This window comes from Rhinolophus hipposideros, assembly GCF_964194185.1.
Source record: "Rhinolophus hipposideros genome assembly, chromosome: 25".
Lineage (NCBI taxonomy): Eukaryota > Metazoa > Chordata > Mammalia > Chiroptera > Rhinolophidae > Rhinolophus > Rhinolophus hipposideros.
The window spans coordinates 30463524-30481400 of NC_138071.1; the positions used below are offsets into that span (position 1 = coordinate 30463524).

At 43.4% G+C, this 17877-nt stretch overlaps 1 protein-coding gene across 4 annotated transcripts in view; it reads right to left on the reverse strand.

Annotated features, from left to right (window-relative positions):
• Positions 1-238: 238 nt before the first annotated feature.
• Positions 239-17877, reverse strand: part of ESYT2 (extended synaptotagmin 2) — a 63977-nt gene continuing 46338 nt past the window's right edge. For all 4 annotated transcript variants that reach the window (XM_081038373.1, XM_081038375.1, XM_081038374.1 and 1 more), the window contains 9 exons: positions 15052-15126; positions 14180-14266; positions 10090-10239; positions 8292-8677; positions 6998-7096; positions 5439-5570; positions 3868-3973; positions 3015-3064; positions 239-2906 (listed from right to left, as the gene is read on the reverse strand). In XM_081038373.1, coding sequence (XP_080894499.1) covers positions 2861-2906; positions 3015-3064; positions 3868-3973; positions 5439-5570; positions 6998-7096; positions 8292-8677; positions 10090-10239; positions 14180-14266; positions 15052-15126 — 1131 coding nt within the window. In that variant the 3' untranslated portion in view covers positions 239-2860. The remainder of the gene's footprint in view (positions 2907-3014; positions 3065-3867; positions 3974-5438; positions 5571-6997; positions 7097-8291; positions 8678-10089; positions 10240-14179; positions 14267-15051; positions 15127-17877) is intronic.

Genomic DNA, 17877 nt, shown 5'->3' on the forward strand with positions numbered 1-17877 from the left:
GCATGAAGCACATTTAAAGACTGCATTTCCTCCTCATAATCATCTCTCAGAGGAGTGGTTTTCAAAACCCACGGTCTAAGGTGGGCACATGAGAACCCAGTTAGGAGTAAAGGGGACAACACCAAGGAAAGAACTCACAAATGGCAAATATAAATGAGATCTCGTATTTACTTTTCAGATTATCTGGTCCCACACTAGAATTTTAATTTCAAAAGACAAAGGAAAAACAATTCACAAGTGAGCTAACATAAAAGTTTATTGAATAAATACATGCACTGTCATGTAAAATTAGCTGAATAAAAAGGACATTCTACAATAAAAACCCTCTGCGGTTTTCTACTTGCAGTGCGTGACCCAGCTAGAATTGGAGTCAAAGTAACAAACAAGCAGTTTAAACACACAGCTTTGCATTTGGCTTAGGTTCTTGAGAAAGAAGGGCTGAGCCCTTGATGAAGAGTATCTGTAAAAGGAACTCTCCTGTATAGAACATTCTTTGCGGTGAATACAACTCCTAGGCTTCTTGTTTTCATCTGAGACTTTTATTTATACTTTGTATTTTAAGGCACAGAACAAGCAACCCACATGTACAAACTAACAATTCAAATTCATCCAAGTGAATTTCCCTGCACTGGTTTGGCTGGACAGCTGAACAGCTCCACTTCCCTTTCCCCAGATGAATCGGTCCTTAGGAACTGGAGCTGAGCACAGAGAACTCAGAGGGTGCCATCGTCAGGGCAGGGGAACTCTCTCCCTCTTCCTCAGATGACAGCTGCCTGCCACAGCGGACAGAATCTCACCTGGAGGTGTTCTAGAGTGCCTGGAAGGAACCAAGCCCTGGCTTCCTTTCCTTCCCTCTGCCAGGGGCCTGGGAACCTGCAGCTCACAGGCTGGGTACCTCTCATTGTAGTCACTTCACCTACCTACTGAAACAAAGCATCCCATCAATTAAAATACTCGAAAACGTGAAGCTCATGATTGTAAAAGTCAACAATTTAAGATGTTGGTAAAGATTATTTCATGCCAAATTGCAATGGGTGTTTCTTCTCAGTTAAAGATTATGCCAGACGCCCTCCAACAGGCCTAATTTGTGAAACATCTTCAATCAGACACCATAGGCAGGCACCTAGATTTAGTGAGTAATTACCTGTCTTTCTCATGCTACTGAGATGGCCCAGCCAAGTGCTTTATGTACACACACAGCACCGTGAATGTCCTCCTGCACGTTACACAGGAAACAGCGCAGGCTGCTTTTTATGATGACATGCTCTGTGTTGTGAAGCTGCAGGCTCCACTGTAAACATGCCCAGGGTTCAAAGCAAAATGAAACAAAACGACAACCCGCTGGGAGCAGGAGTGCACAGAAGGAAGTCGGTGTCCCCCCAGGCACTTGGGCACGTGTGGTCCATCACGTAAGCAGTCAAAGCCCATGCAAGCTTTCTGACAAGAGCTCCCACTGCCGCCGGTAAGCGCTATTTCCCCAATGACTTGAGAATGTTCTTATGGCTCAGGAAGTCACCCTCATCGTCCAGCTTAAAGCACTTAAGGCTGTCTGCATGTGCGCACCCTTTACTTATGGCACGCACAGCTCACCACACTGCCCTTCGACACTCTGAAGTGTAAAACATGCTTTTAATAATGTAAGAAGAAAAATATATTCCAGAATACAAACTGTGTAATAATATTCCAACAGTGAGGTCAGTCATGGCATGAAGTAAGGACACCCAGGAAATGGTGGTTTTCAACCAACAGCCACTGTGCCACAACCGCGGGCCCCGAGGAAGCCTGTGCATCAAGAGCTCTGGCAACCTGTCCTGCGTGTGATGCCACATGGACGAAGGCAGGAATCAGCTTTCGGTGTTTAGCACAGTTCCTAACACTCACCCCGAGTTACCTCACAACCGTTAGTTATGGTGACAGTGTAAGCCTGTCTTTCTTTACAGGCCGGGAGAACATGGGAAGTTAACAAGCTCATGATGGGCTATTTCATAACAGCCTAACTGCTAACATTGAACATCTGTCTGCACTGTATTTTAGGAAAAGTGTAGCTGGGTATCTGTGCACTATTTCATGAATAAGTTACAACAAGCAATTAAAAATAAACTTAAGACATTTCATTTTATGTAAGAGATTTCAGATTAGTACACTATGATTTATGAACCATGACAATTCCTTTAATATTTTACGCTACTTAGTGATGTAACACTTTTCCTTAGAAGCACTTCGACTGACTTATCAATAACACATCTTTGTATTTATGAAAGTGTTAAATCTTGAATATTTTCTTTCATTGGTAATGGGCAGAAATATACTAATATTTAATAATCTTTCACTTTTTCTTTTTAAAAAGAAAGAGCACAAAATAAGCCACTGAGAACTTTTTCCTGCAAAGACAAAAAGATTATTTCTCATAAGAATTTAATACGTCTTAAAAGAAAAAATATATATATTTCCTTAATCCATTTTCTCCTGAATTCAAACCAGCATGTAGAGATTATAAAAAATAGTCTATTTACACGGCACAGTGAGCCTCAGTGCTATACAAAGCAAGGCAATAATAAAGCATACACACGAATCTGCATCTTGTAGATACAACTGACATACAGATTAACAAAACAATAATAACCGCTGTCCTGTTGTTCACTCTAGTAACTGGCAAAGTACTAGAGGAAATCAAACATACAAAATTTAACAACAGTATTGGCCAAATACGCCTAAAACGTCAACCAGTTTTATAAAATTAGGAAGGTATATATAACCAATACATGAAAAGTAGAAAAATAGCATCGCTGTGTCCGTGGGAGGGTGCATCCCAGCACACAAGCTGGGCAGGTGCCAAGGAAAGCTCCTCGCGCACCCACGCCTACGTCACCATGTGCGGTCTCGTCCCGTCTTCTGTGAGGTCATACCTGGGAGCACAGAAAGATGACAACACGTGGTCAGCTGTGGAAAGCGCTACTGAAGGAACATAGGGAGGATCTGCTTATTGGTTTGTCGTGTATGGCGGGGACACTCACCACTGTGTCCAGCCTTTGGCGAGTTCTTCAGAGGCCAGACCAACCAGCACCTGTGGGTTAGAAAGCGTTTGAGAAGTGGGTTGAAGTAATTCCTGTGGACCTTTTACCACTCCTTCCCATCTCTAGTCTTCTGTCCCAGCCTGGCAGTGTGGAAGTCTCCAATACCGAGTCTCTCATTCTTCAATCTTTCTACCCTCAGGCCTCCCTACGAGCTACATGGTCCACCATATATATCCCAGAGGTCCTTCCTATATCCAGCTGTCCTGAAATCAGGTGATTATGAAGCATCCGTGGGCATGATTTATAGAGACATGGCTCGTGTGCCATAATGGCACCAACAACTCAAGACTCCTCCTCCCTAACTTATCTCCTATGTACACTACTAAATAATATATCATCTTAGGCAAGAGTTAAATGTGACTACGAACAAAAACAAGCAGAAATTCAGAGAAATAAAGCCAACGATTTGTTAGGAGAAAATCAGCTGGTTAGTCGACAAGGTGGAACTGTAGACTACCATCCCACTGGGTTTACTTTCCTTGTGATACCTGAAAAGTAATTTTTATTTAAAAATTAACTTTCTATCCAACTGTAAGTTCACGGTATTAGTATGACTAATATGCCAATGATATGAATATGTAAAACAATGCAAATCACTTAAGGTATCTTCAGACTGTACTACTGTTTCACTGATGTCTTTCATGGCCCACTACTTTATTAACACGCACTAGTTTATTAATCACAACGCTAGTCCCCCTTTCTACTTATGTAAGTTGGCCTAAAACAATGCACTTGGGGTTGAAGGTTGAATTTGTACCAAGTGTAGGAGCCCATCGAGGACCTTCTCACTTACTTTGCCGAGAAGCCCTTTGTCTTTGGACAGGAAGCCGCCACTGTTCTTCACGGCGACGTCCAGTGTTCTCCTCTGCACGTCTGGTAACGAAACGCTAAAATCAAAGCTAAAAGAGAGAACAAGGCCTTCCTTAATATTGCCGCCATCTTGCTGCATTTAATTGTGACTGAAAAGTGCCATTTCTGCTCATGAGACCACGCCAAATGTTACATCATATGTTTGTTATTATAAAATTGAATTCTCCTGCTAGATGTTTGGGTTTGGCATTTCACGAATATGCAAAATCCAATTATTTTTCATATTTTCCAAACATAAGAGAAGACTCTGGCATCCTAAACACGTGAAAAGCCTATCGCCGGGCTCCCTCACGTATGGGGCAGGGGTTCAGTGAACACACACGCCTGACTCTTTCTGGCCATTAACCAGTGAGACGGTGGATATTATGTGTATCACAGTGGGGACATCAAGACTCGGTCACTCGCCCAGGCCTGAAGGCTAGAGGAGAGTCACTTCAAACCTGCATGAGTGAACTAAATAAAAGTACCCTGTGGCCTGGCTTTGTGGAAGGAAGGAAGTCTGCAACACCTTTTTCAATGGCTCAAGTCAGATGCCACCAACTGACATGCCTTCAGGAGAGTGGGTCCTAGAAACCAGCTGGAGTGTGGCCGGCATGCTTCAGGGTCTGTGGCACAGCAGAGGCCTGAGTGCCTGAGGCCTCCGGGGCCAGGGCTGGGGTGTGGCTGGCTTGCCACTGCAGCTACAGCAGTTAGCGACCCAGACTTCATGACGGGTCTCCAAACTTAAATGCTGCAGCCAAGTAAGAACAGGACACATAAAGTGTGCCCGTGCCAGGACTCGGTGCATGCCAGTCTGTAAAAACAGGATTACTGACCAGTACCCTTAAAGATGAAATGAAACTGATTTAGTAGATATTCACACCATTCAACTGAATTCTTTCTTAGAAGGCTGGGTTGTTAGCTACAGAGGACTCTGAAGTTGGATGGTGAATCTGCACAGACCAGGGCTCTACGTGTGGCCTGGGGACCCTCTCGGGAGGTCACCACATCAGACCGGCCTCAGGAGCAGACGGAGCCCCTACCAAGCCAGACCGCTGAGAGAGCTGCAAAAAGGTCCAACAATAATGCCACTCTGGTCACTAATTTTTAAAACTTTTGAAAACTAGTTGTTTTCAGAAAAACGTCATATTTTAAGATGTTATAGGTTCATTACTGTTAGTTTTAAAAATACATGTATTTTAATATTCTCAGTTCTGATTTGTAACTCAGTAAATATCAACAGACATTAAGTCCCCAACTGACAGCTCTTCAGTGTCACCCACCCTTTTGTCTTTATTTCATCACTGGCCCTCCCCTGCCCACGTGTACAACTTGTATCTATCACGTGCAGTACTCCTACACGAAGTTCAGAATCCTTATCTTACCAAGTTCACGCCTACTAACTTGGACTTCCTCTCTTTACTTCTCAGCCATGTGCAGCTTAAATGCTTCAGTCACTCGAAGGCACTGACTGGCCTTCCTAACTCCAGTCTGCCTGCTGAATCAAGTCCATACCTCTGATCAAACACAGGGTTCAGTGTTTTCTTGGACACGTGGGTTTTTCTCCTTCCTGACCTCCTCTTGTCTGGTAACAAATACATGCGAACATAGGGATCAGAGCCGTCTTCAGAGAAGGCAATGAGATTTCTGGTAACACAAACCAGATAATACCAGGCGTCAGAATCTAGGAAACTGACAATTAGCATCACATTCAAATGTACTATAGCAGGTCCTCAAGTAACATCGTTCTGTTACAATGTTGACGAGAAAAAAATGGATTTCCGGCCAGGGTCACTGTCTGTGTGGAGTGTGCACGTTTCCCCCATGTCTTAGGGGTTTTCTCTGGGGACTCCAGTTCCCTCCCACATCCCAAAGAGGTCCAGGTGAGGTGATGGCGTGTCTAAACTGTCCCAGCCTGGTGAGTGTGGGTGTGGGTGTGGGCGACCCTGAGAAGGAAGAGCGTCCTGTTCAGGGCTGGGTCCGCCTGGCGCCCTGAGCTGCAGGAAGAGGCCCCAGCCTCTGAGAGCCTGAACTGGAGTCAGAGGGTTGGAAGAGAATGATCTCACCTGTTTTTATTCATCTTTCTTAAATGTATGTAGAGCTCACATCTATTTCAATGTTTAATATCAGAGGTGTTTTCAGTCTTTATTTAGCAGCTGGGTGACATTTTTGAGACCAGAAATATGCCATAGGAACTTAACTCTCCTTTATATCAATTAGATGCAACCACTTCAAAATAGTCACTTAATGATGGACCTGAAAATCTAGCTGGGGATTGTTTGGTTAGAGGCCCCTAAAACAGTCTTCTGTCCCTGTATCCCCACAGAGACCATCTCCGTAGCAGCGACATACAAGCTGCTCAACACATGTGCAGTGAACTGAACTCTACACTTAAGTTCTATTTCTAAATGTCACTAATTTTACTTTCCTGTGTTTCCAATGGCCTTTTCTAAGATCCAAATAATTACATAAACGTACTTGTATCACTACTGTGGAGACAGACAAGTCACATAGAAAAACAGCTCTATGCCATCATCGAGCAAATACAGGTGGAAGCCACACTGCCGTCCCGCGGCCACCGGTGCACAGGACACTGCACAAGCTAAAACGTCCTGACGTGGGGAATGGCACACCGCACCACTGGTGCCGACCTCAGCGGCTGCATGTTCTTGAAAGGCTATGGCCACAACCACCGTGATACCAAGAGCTTGGCTGGATCCTCTGAATTGATAAAAATTTTCTCCTGGAAATTTAATCCCCAAAAAACACTTCAATAAAAGAAAAATATGTTCATTACTGTGTTGCATGTACCACTGACCATCTAAATACCCAATACTAGGGAGGGTTACAGAAACTACCCTTCACGGGAGTATTGCAAAGCAACCAAATGGACAAGAATAGAAAATGTGTATGATGCAAAGTTAAGAACAAAAAAGGAATAAAAACTGAATACCAGGATTACAGTACATCTAATTGCTTTGTTCTTCAAAAAGGAAACCAAGCGACCTGTGTGGAAAGCCAGGGCCAGTGTCCCCTGCCCTGTGGGACAGCCACCCGGGGGCCATGCCGCTCACCTGCAGGCGTGCACAACGACCACCAGCTTGTTTCTCTGCGAGCTGTGCCGGACTGTCAGCTGGATCTGCCCCAGCGGGGACTGTCCCAGTGTCGTCCCACTAAGGAAGCAAAGCAGGAAGTCACAGCTCCCCTCGGATCCGACAAGGCCCTGAATCACTGTTACAGCCACACGGTTAGGTCACGTTCACTCACGCAGACAACGAGGAATCACATCACCCAGGAACTCGAACACAAAGGAAACCTTGGAAGATTTCAATCAACCAGTCGAACTCATATTCCAGCTAGGGTTCAACGTAACTCATTCAAAGCTGACAGCTTTCTCATTTAGGCCCAAAGTAAGATGAGGCACGTCGGCTCTGCGGTCTTTGGGCCGTAACCGCCACGTGCATGCATCTTTTCTCAAAGCCCCACATGACAGGCATCTGATGCGATCGCGACACTTGCCTCGATTTCTCTCTCGAGGTTGAAGCACAGATTCCAAGACAACTAACAACTGCCTGGCTCAGTGTCCCCCCAGACCAACTTGGCAGCTCCTCCAACTTAGCTCCTGAGAAAAAGGGGTTTCTTATTTAAAATTCTACTTCTTTTGGAAGAAGAGAGAGGGAGGGACTGATGTCTTTGTTCTGCACGAGTTGACGTGACAAGTGTGAAGGAGACAAGTAGACTGTGAGTGTGGTCAGGGCTGCACACGTGTGCCTCTGGCCAGCCCCCACGGGCACATGCTTCACTTTGCCCCACTTCTGACCACTCACATGCCTCCTACAACAACAAACAGCAGGAAGTGTCTCAAAAGCAACTTTGCTCCGTCCGCTGAGAAGAAAAGGTAATGTGAAGCTGTGACAACCGCACACTGTTTCACCTCATCTAAAGAACCCTGAATGCAGCCATGAGTCATGGAGCGTAAGAAGTCAACACCAACACCCAGAGACGGACAAAGCGACCGGCGCCCAGGAATGGGTGTTGACCAAAGATGAAGGAACAGGCCCCAGTCACCACATTCAGATCCAAGGTCAGCTCCATCCTCTGCCTTCCTGGTCTGAGGACGGACACGCAGGAGCTTCTGAGACTCTCCTGTTCATGGCACCTACTACCCATTGTGTTCTAGTCTTTAACTGAGCTAAACAGTAGGCCCTAGAAAACTGCAGGCTTGACTTTGAAAGTGACTCAGTGAGGGAAAGGGTGCTGTCTTCCCCCCCACCCCGCCAGGGCTCTTGACTAACTGGGGACCGCAGCCCCCCCCCCACAGTCCGCAGATGGGGCCGCCTGACAAGAATGCAGGCAGCGTCCACTCACTTCTCGAGTTGCCGCAGCCTCTGCCGGAGCTCCTGAGTGGCAATGGGCAGTGATATGTCCGAGGCAATGCTGGGGGTGGGCTCCTTGACAAACATGTGGCTGGGGGAGCAGGCGGCGCCCACCTGGAGGCTGGAGGCGCTTCTGCCCAGGTCTCGCAGCCCCGGAGAGCTGGCTTCCGCAGGCTGAGCTCTCTCCTCCATGCCAGGCTTATCACTGCCCCCAGCGACTGGTATGGACGGGGCTGTGTTGCTGTCACCAGCAACTGGCGATGCAGTCGTCTGCGATCTGACAGATATTTTTCTCCCTTGTTTGGAAACAGAGGGTCGCTTTACTTGAGCAGAGTGTTGGTGGTCTGGAGACCGTTCTTGCTTTTCCAGGTGGAGTATCTAGAAGGGGGAAATAAACCCGAAATTAAAATCAGTGACACTGGTAATGGCCTGATACAATTAACACTGTAGATATATTTATTTGCAAATATTTCTTTACAACTTAGCACTAAACATTAAAAACAATCTAGTCTATCTGTTCAGCCATCCTATTATTAAAGTACTACAATATTACAGAAAGTTTGAAAAAGGAAAGTTTAAGTAATTAAGTATCAAATCTGTGATGTAAATGTCAGTTCTGTGAATTTTCAGCCTCTTCCATTTGCATGCATTTCTGCACAGTTGTAGGTGATCTTATTGTTGGAAGAGCCTGAACTGCATGCTGGGGGTCTCATCCCTCATCCTACACAGGTGGTCTCCCACCTTATACTGCACAGGAGGTCTCCACCAGCAGCCCTGGGGAAGGATGAGAGTCAGAAATACCTCTGCCCAGCAAGATTACCCCAAATACCCACCACTGGTGCAGGAGCAGCCCTCGCCCCTCAGCTTGCGAGAGCACATGGATCATTCACTTTGACAGCTGTTAATATTGACGTTTAACACACACTATATTCCACTGAGCACAGTCTATAGTCTGTAAACTCCTCATTCTGGTGTGACTGTGATGGCAGCAAGTTTCCCACTTTTATAAAATAAAGCTGCAGCCATCATCTTCATGTTCACGGCCTTCCCAAATTCTGCATTATTACAAAAAGTCCGATTTCCAGAGGAAGGGTCCCTGGTGCAAGGGGCTCTCTGACTCACGGACTGGAGACACTGCAGTCCTTTCTGGAAACACTGTGCACACCCAGTATCCTGACAGGTTCAAGGAAACCATTTCCACTGCACCCTCTACACACTGTTTGCTTTAATTTTTTTAAAATGTTGGCTCTTTATTTTAGTTTAAATCTTTTAAATTAGTGAATTTGTTTGCCAGTTTTATTTTCAACATTTCCTTAGGTACTTACAAATGAATTATTGTCTATTTTGGACAAATTTTTTTCTGTAATTTCTACCATCTTGTAGAGTTTTATTAAATACTCTCTTCTGAATGACTTTAAAAGTTTAACCCTAGCAGAAAACTTTGGTGATCCACATAGCTATACTTTCTTGGCTGAAGGATAGAAAACCGGTTGGCTGGATTCGTGTGGAAGCAGAATGAGCGCCCTGGGCCTGCTCAAACAACCTGGAAACACTGCTTCTGTTGCACGTCTGCATGGAAGCCTCAGCTATCTCCCCCTGAGCTCCCACAAGATGCAGGATAACCCATGATCCCCACACAGGTGCCTTCCTGTCAGCCCTGGCATGGCGCCGGCACCGCGATCACCACCCACCCATGTGTCTGCCCTCGTCTACCGTGGGCAGTGCCTAAGAGCAGCACCACTGCGGCCCGTTCCCCACCCCTCAAGTGTTTCCTGTGGGAGAGACAGTACCCTGAGGGCAATCTTCATCTTCAGAGTGCTGTCTGGGCCTGAATTACTGAGCTGGAACCGCTGGTTCATGGTCATGTCATCGCTGGTGAGCAGCTGGCTGAGAGGGAGCTTCAGGCTCCCCAGGGAACACTGATGCTGTTCGTCTTTTACCTGCGACACACATGACAAAGCACACTGAGCTCCGAAGAGACAGATAGGAAAAGTAGAAAGGTCCAAAATCCAGCCTTAGAAAACATACTTTAGCCATCTCCCTCTAAGTGGTGTTTCCATAAATTTTCAACACAGTAGAAAACCTCCTTCCGAAGACATGAAACATTGTAACGAGTGATTCTACAATGTATCCACGTCACATGTATCTGTCACTTCCTCATCACACAATTATGAGCACAAAAAAGAATGTCATGTTATTATGAATCTGTTACCAGAACCCAATCTCCACAAACCTGAAGATTAGAAAGAAATGTCTTAAACCCTATGAAAATGGTGACAATACACATTTGTAACGATGTGTCAAGTTTCTACTGGTAACAGGTGTGTTGGAGAAAAAACATTTCTAAGTGTCTTTTAAGCCTTCCGTACTCAAAATCTACAAGGTTGTTTTAAAATTTTACAATATATCTGCTTTAAATGCATGGTAATTTCTGTCTCCTGAATAATAACTTCCGCTATTATCTCTTTAACAGGTATTATTCCTGTTAGATTGTTTAATACAAAATAGTTTAACCAAATAGAGTAAGAACTTTAGTGGTCTCAGGAACTGTAAGCGAATGGTCAAAGAAGCTAACTACACATGAAAACCTGGAAGACTGATTGCTAATTTCTTTTCAAACTGTAATCCAAAAGGATTTTTAGAAGAAGTAACTATGGTCATGTTTACTGAACTTTGAAACTTATTTTTTAAATTCAAGATGCAGTAACTACAAGTTATTTTATGAAGAAAACATTTACTAAACAAATATGAAAATTAGCTGGACAGATACATATTGTATGAAATGGAATGTAAAATACAAAAGCACAAGCACAGAATAATGGCAAGCCTGGTGTGCTTGACGGTGATCCGCTGCTCAGCCTCCACAGCAGGACACCCCTTCTCAGACCTCAGGGCATCACAGGCTGAGGAGCAAAGTCAGAGTTGTATAAGCGAAACAGAAAACGGAAACAGAAAACAAAAGGCCTTGCACAACTCAAAGACTGAATGTTGGCCAGGAGGCCGGGCAGAATAGAAACATGGGAACTAGAATCGTAGACTGGTAAGGTGAGTAGGGCCGCCACTGGGTTGGCCCCAGGAGCTGTGTGACCCCCTTGGAATAGCACTGTCCTCTGAGCGAGGAGAACGTGAGAGGAGGACAGAACATACCGCCACTGGAGCAGCAGGCAGGCGTACATCAAAGACACGCCCTCTAACTCCTCCCAGTGTGTAATTTACATGCAGCGTGTATTTTAAAACCCACAAACAGAGGACTTCTGCTTCTGACCATGATAAAGTAACAGGAACTGAATTTATCATCCCACCTCAACTTACAGAGCAGATAAGAGACATAGACTGGACAACACAAGACCTGGGCACAGGAGTTTGCTGAGACTGGAGAAAGTGAGGTGAGCCCGACAGCTGATCTGCTCACTGCCCGCACAATGGCCAGCCACAGTGCAAGTTCGAGGATCACAGACAGAGGCCCGCGTTCCCCTTCGCTGAGGACACTGGGTGAAGAACTCAGGGAGCAGGAGAGAGGAGAGAGCCCCAAAGAGAGCTGGAGGCCCCCAAGGGTCCCCTGTGTCTTCAGCTGATCAGCCCGTGTGAGGGAGCAAACCACGCGAAGACCTGTGCCGAGGAGGAGCAGGGGGAGAACTCCCAGAGCACAAAGGGCGGCAGACAGGGTGCCTAACAAAGCCTAAATCAAGCCTAGAAAAGCTCAAAGGATTTCTAAGTAACTTACCTCCCAAATGAGAACAAAGCTCTAAAATATAAAAGGAGCACAAAAACCCAGCACTAATAAGGTAAAATTTACAATGGGAAATTACCAGGCAACCAAAGAAGCAGGAATATGTGACCCATAAGGAGGGTGAAAATCACTCGTAGGAACAGATCCGGCAGCTACACAGAAGACAGAAGCAGTAACAAGGCACTAGAAGGTACCTCACATACACAACAAGCACACGAGAGGGTAAAGGAAAGACACGGAAGGTAAAAAGATCCAAACTCAGCTCAAAAGATGAAAAATACAACGTCGGAGAGGAAAATACCCAGGATGGGTCTGACAGTAGATTAGACACGAAGTGGGGAAATATTTGAGGGTCAAAAATTTTACAAACTCAAGAGCAGCAGACTCATCAGAAAAAAGCAAGATGGAAGTAAGTGGAAGAAAAAACACATGTTCTCCAAAAATGTTGTATCTTGTGAAAATATCTTTTCACAAGGTGAAAAGACTTCTGAGGCAGACTTCTGAGCTGCCCAGAAGCTGAGAGTCCAGCACCTGCAGCCCAGCCCCACAGGAACTGTTGAAAGGGGTCCTGTGGACGAAGGCAGATGGCAGCCCTGGGACGGGATCCCATGAGGCCGCAACGGATAGTGGGAGGGGAGACACAGGGCTGGACAGGAGACACTGCTTCCTCATGTTTTCAAAAGCTCTTTAAAATAGAATTGTTTAAAGCAAAACTAATAAAATATGCTGGGCAGAGGGAACGGAAGCATGCCACGGAGGTCTTGTACCCCTGCGACCTGGTTCCCCGCTTAAAGAGAGCAGTGGGAGGTGTAGACAGTACCAAAGACCCAGCTGCCGCCACCACCAACTCAGAATAGACAAGGAGATACGTCAATTATAAAAAATGCTTAATTCATCCAGAAGAAGTCAGATTAGAAAAAGAGAGAACAAGGAACAAATGGGGCAAGTAATATGGTGACAGATTTAAACCCAACCACATCAATAACAACATCAACTATAAACGGCCTAAATGTCAAAATTAAAAGATTCCTCAGATTGGATAAAAAAGCAATATTAAACTGTAGGTATGTTGTCTATAAGAAGTCAACTTTAAATATAAACTCACAAATAAATTAAAAACAAAAGGGTGGGAAAAACAAACCATGCGAACTCCAATAAAAAGAAAGATGGGATAGCTACATTAATATCAGAGTCGATTTCAGAGCAGAGTATCACTTAAATGTAACTGTAAAAGGGGATCATTACAGGAATAAAGGGAGCCAGTCATCAGGTGGGCTAGCACAATTCTACACAGACCCTTAGAAAAATGAGGAGAAAACACCCCCTAGCTCATCCTGTGAGGCCAGCATCACCCAGACACAAAAATTCTAGATCAGTGTCCTTCGAGACCCAGTCGCAAAAATTCTTAACAGAATTTTAGTAAACTAAATAGAATACATAAGAAGGATACTACAGTACGACCAAGTGGAGCTTATCCCCAAATAAAGGTTTTCTTAACATTAAATATTGAAACCCAAATAAATGTTTGCAAGGTTAACACTGGAAATCAACAATGTATTTCAACATATTTACAAACTTAGAAAGGAAAACCAGTTGTAGAAAAGCCTTTGATAAAATTCCACATCCATTCATGACAAAATTCTCAGCAAACTAGGAGTCGGAGAAGAAGGAAACGTCCTGAAACACAGGCTTACTGGTGAAGCACTACGGCTTCCCCTTAAGATCGGCCTTGTGTGGAGGCCAGGCCAGGCAGGGCACCAAGACAAGAAAAGGAAGGAAGGGGCATCGAGGCTGGAAACACAGATGCAGGTGCCATTATTAGCAGAGAACATGACTGCCTGTGCAGAAGACAATCCTGAAGTAGCCACAAAAAAGCTACTGGAACTAATAAGCCAGTTTAGCAGCAATGTACCATATGATGCTAATGTACAAAAGTCAAGTGCATTTGTGGATACTAGTAACAATCAATCAAAGTTTAAAATTAGAAAAAACAAAAACCTTTACAGTATCTAAAGGCACGAAACACTTAGGGCTAAGTTTGACAAAGATGCACTCATGCTGACGGCGGCATAAATTGTACACTAAATACGTATGGATCATTGTATGTTGATTCCATTTCAATAAATCTATTAAAAACGCCAATAAAATACCTCGACTTCAAGGTCCTGACGCTTGGGGTTGTGAATGAAGAAAGTGAAGTGTTCCTCCCACACAGGTTCGCTGGTTTTGTACCGAATCTGAAAGAAATACGCAGTATCAGCTCTGTGATATTTCCTGCATTTATCCATTTACTGTGTTTGGAAGCTTAGGATGACTTTAAATTCCAAGACATACATTTACTACACATGTACTATTATGTGTTAATTGTGGGAAATGTTCAAAAGACAGAGTCTAAAGCTTTGAGAGTGCCCTGAAGACTATGAAACCCTGGTGTGTGTCATCCCAGTGACGGAGGCCCCAGTGACGGAGGCCCCGGTGTGTGTCATCTCAGTGACAGAAGCCACAGTGACGGAGGTTCCCTCTGCTTGCTCGGGCCCTTCTCTGTACCTCCCCGGGGCTACCCAGTGCTGCATTCAGGAGGCTTCTCCCACAGACGGTGAACAGTTAAAAGTGAACAGTGGCCTGTAACTAAATAATTCCTAAAATGTCTTCTCTTACATGAGGAAAGTAGGGCGCATTACAGCAACAGCAATGCCCTCTCAATTCTTAAACCAAATTGTGTTTGTTCAATTTTAAGCACCATTGGTTATCTTTTAAACGAAATTTGTCCCATGTCATCTACCCATGCAATCAAGCAAAAGCATATTCCTATTATTTATAATGTTATTTTAAAAAAACGAACAATGTTTGTTACCAAACTAAGTAGCTGGTTATCTGTGAAATGACTGATTTGAGAAAACAAAAGAAAGATATGGAAATCAATGGTCTTGACACCTGCACCAACACCCGCCAGACGTCCCCACCTGACTGGTGAGATTGAGAGTGACGTACCAGGAAATGGGTCAGCATGGCAGCGCCTTACCTTGCTCTCCTGTGCCTTGTGACCAACTGACATCTGCACAAGAGGGTTTGGGTTGCTGTTTATTTTCTTCCCTGACTATCCAAAAACAAAAACAAAAACAAAAAACAGACAAAATAAACATTCACATCCTGAAATGAGCTTGCTAAAAATGAAACTATTGGTTTATATTAAGTTTTTTCTATTGACTTCTGATACGTCAGTGAACCAACTACTAAGCACCCCCAAGCCCATAATTGCATCTACCATGAAATAAATTAGGAAAACTTGTATTTGCACAAAGTTTTTAAATGTTAATGTCTTTTATTTTTAAAGCAAGCTACTTTGGAAAAATGAAATCCTCTGAATATCTTTAATGTTAACTTTAGCTCTGAAATTTTATTTTACTAGGATAGCAAAATAGATAAAGTGCAATGAATGGTAACAGAAAAACATGAGCAAGGACAATAGTAAAAGAGTATATAATTCAGAATAGTCCTCTGGTTGTAATAAAATACTACTAAGTGTCAGAGACATGTTTCCATGTTTTTAAGTTAGCATTTTCTGTTCAAGCTTGTAGCTATCAGGAATCTTGCTGACCAGCTGCCAAGTAATTTTGACTGGAAGAATAAACGTCGATCCAGAATCACATTAAATTTATTAGCAGATACAAATGTAACAAGAAAAGATGGTAAGAAGCATAATTTAGCACAGACAACTGATAGAAGAAAACATAGTAAAACACAACATATTCATATTTGGGATATGAGGTTTATTTGTAACTTAGCCCCACGGAAGATGCAGTTAAATATCTGTGTTAGTGGAAAATAATTAAAAGGTCACAATTTCTTTTTAGTTAAAGAATTTTAAGAGTCAATCCTCAACACTGCGGCAATGACAGAATAAACATCAAATTCATGATTATTGGAGTAAAATACTGCTGGCCCAAACCTACTGCGGTAATCTATTTTCTGGTTCATCTTTTGGATGGGAATGAATTCTGCAAAATGAAATAAATACTGTTAAAAAAAAATCCAAGGCTATAGACTACTGTCACAGAAAATACTAACTTTCCCCTAAGTCCATTTTCTCCTTCTTCCTTTAACATTAGAACCCTGGAGCTTTAGCTGAGCACAAGTCCGCTGTAAAGATTCTATTTCTGAACCTCCGTTGCAGTTAGGTGTGGCCTTGTGAGTCTGGCCTGAAAAGGAGGGGTGTTCCCTCCCTCACAGTGCCGTCCTTTTGGCTAGAGGTATTGAGCCTGGCAGAGCCCCACGCCAAAATCTGACTTTGGAGGGAGTAAACTTCTGTCTTTGGAAGCTAGTTACTTTTGAATCTTTAATTCAGAAGCTGAGTGTATTTCTTAACTACTATACTTATTTCATCTCCAAAAAGTAGCCATTCATTCCTGGAGACTTACTGTATTTATCAATTTAAGACACACTTTCCATTTCTAACATCTCTGAAAACAACGAAACTCACAATTCCTGACTTTATGTATCTGCTTTTGGGGAGATTGCAGTAGTAAGATAATTGCCACTTCCTTAACCCACTTATTTTGCTTATATTTTCCTTTTGTGTATGCATGTGAGTGACGTGAAAAAAATCTATGTTTGTCTTAAGTCTAAAAATACTTTCAATAAGTATAAAATAAACACTATCAAACCTTAACTGGCACGTTTTCTTTCTTTCTTTGTGGTACGTAAAATAATGGTGTATCTTAAAACAGATGATGTTTTAGATTCTATGAAATAAGGTTAAAGCACTTTTATTTTTTTTTAACCACAATGCCACGTTCAAAATGCATTAATCAGCACAGGTCAGAGACACAGGTATAATGAAAATAGGAGCTTAACTCCTACTGCCCAGAATTTACATTTCAGTTCCTTATCACTGGATTATGGAGACCTACACATTTCATCTAGTTGAACCTCAGTTTTCATGTCTATGAAATGGGCACGATACCACCTCCAGAAGCTAGTTCTGAGGCTTAAATGAGATAATGTAACAACAATTAAAATAAACATTATCGTGGCTGTACTGAGCACTTATTTAATTTACTTAGTACTCCAGGAAAGAAGATACTCTCAGATACTCTCACTTCCGTTCTAGAATAACAGAGAGGATTAAATGATGAGTGGCCATGCTGAGACTCAAACCCAGACAGTCTGCTTTCACAGCCTTTGTTCAGATATCACAGAAATGGGGAGACTGTGGGTGTAATTCCTTCCAGTGTTTTAGTGGGAACAGTCATTTCAACTACAGTACTAACTTACTCCTGGGGAAGAGTTCCCTGTGAGGCCACACCTCATGTCCTTGGTAAAGGGGGCCAGAAGGGCTTAGGAAATATTACACCAAAGCAGGCTTTGCTAGTCTTCCTCACTTTTGAAATTTAACTTATCCTTCTAGATGAAGCTGATTACAAACCGTTCCTGATTCCTTTCAATGGAATTTTTAAAACATAATTACATCTAAACCATCCCCTCCAATATTTAAGTCTAAAATGTTCAAAGAAATCGAAGAAAAAATAATAAAACACTGTGAGTCACAGAAAACTTTTAACAAGTTAGCCAGAGAATACATGTTCATGGGGTTTTAGGGAGTGGAGCTTAGTTTTCAATATACCTCATTTAATGAAATTTAAAGCTTCTCGAACGATCTTACAACCAAACCCAGCAGCACCAAGAGCTCTGAAGTCACCACATCAGAGACGGCCTCACTCAGCATATTGGAAGAGGTGATGTTTGAATGGCAGCCACATGGCATACCTGTCAATCATAATCTGAACACTGCTTAAGGTTTTAAATAGAACTTCTAGTTTGCCAGTTTCACAAATTTGTCAATCCAACT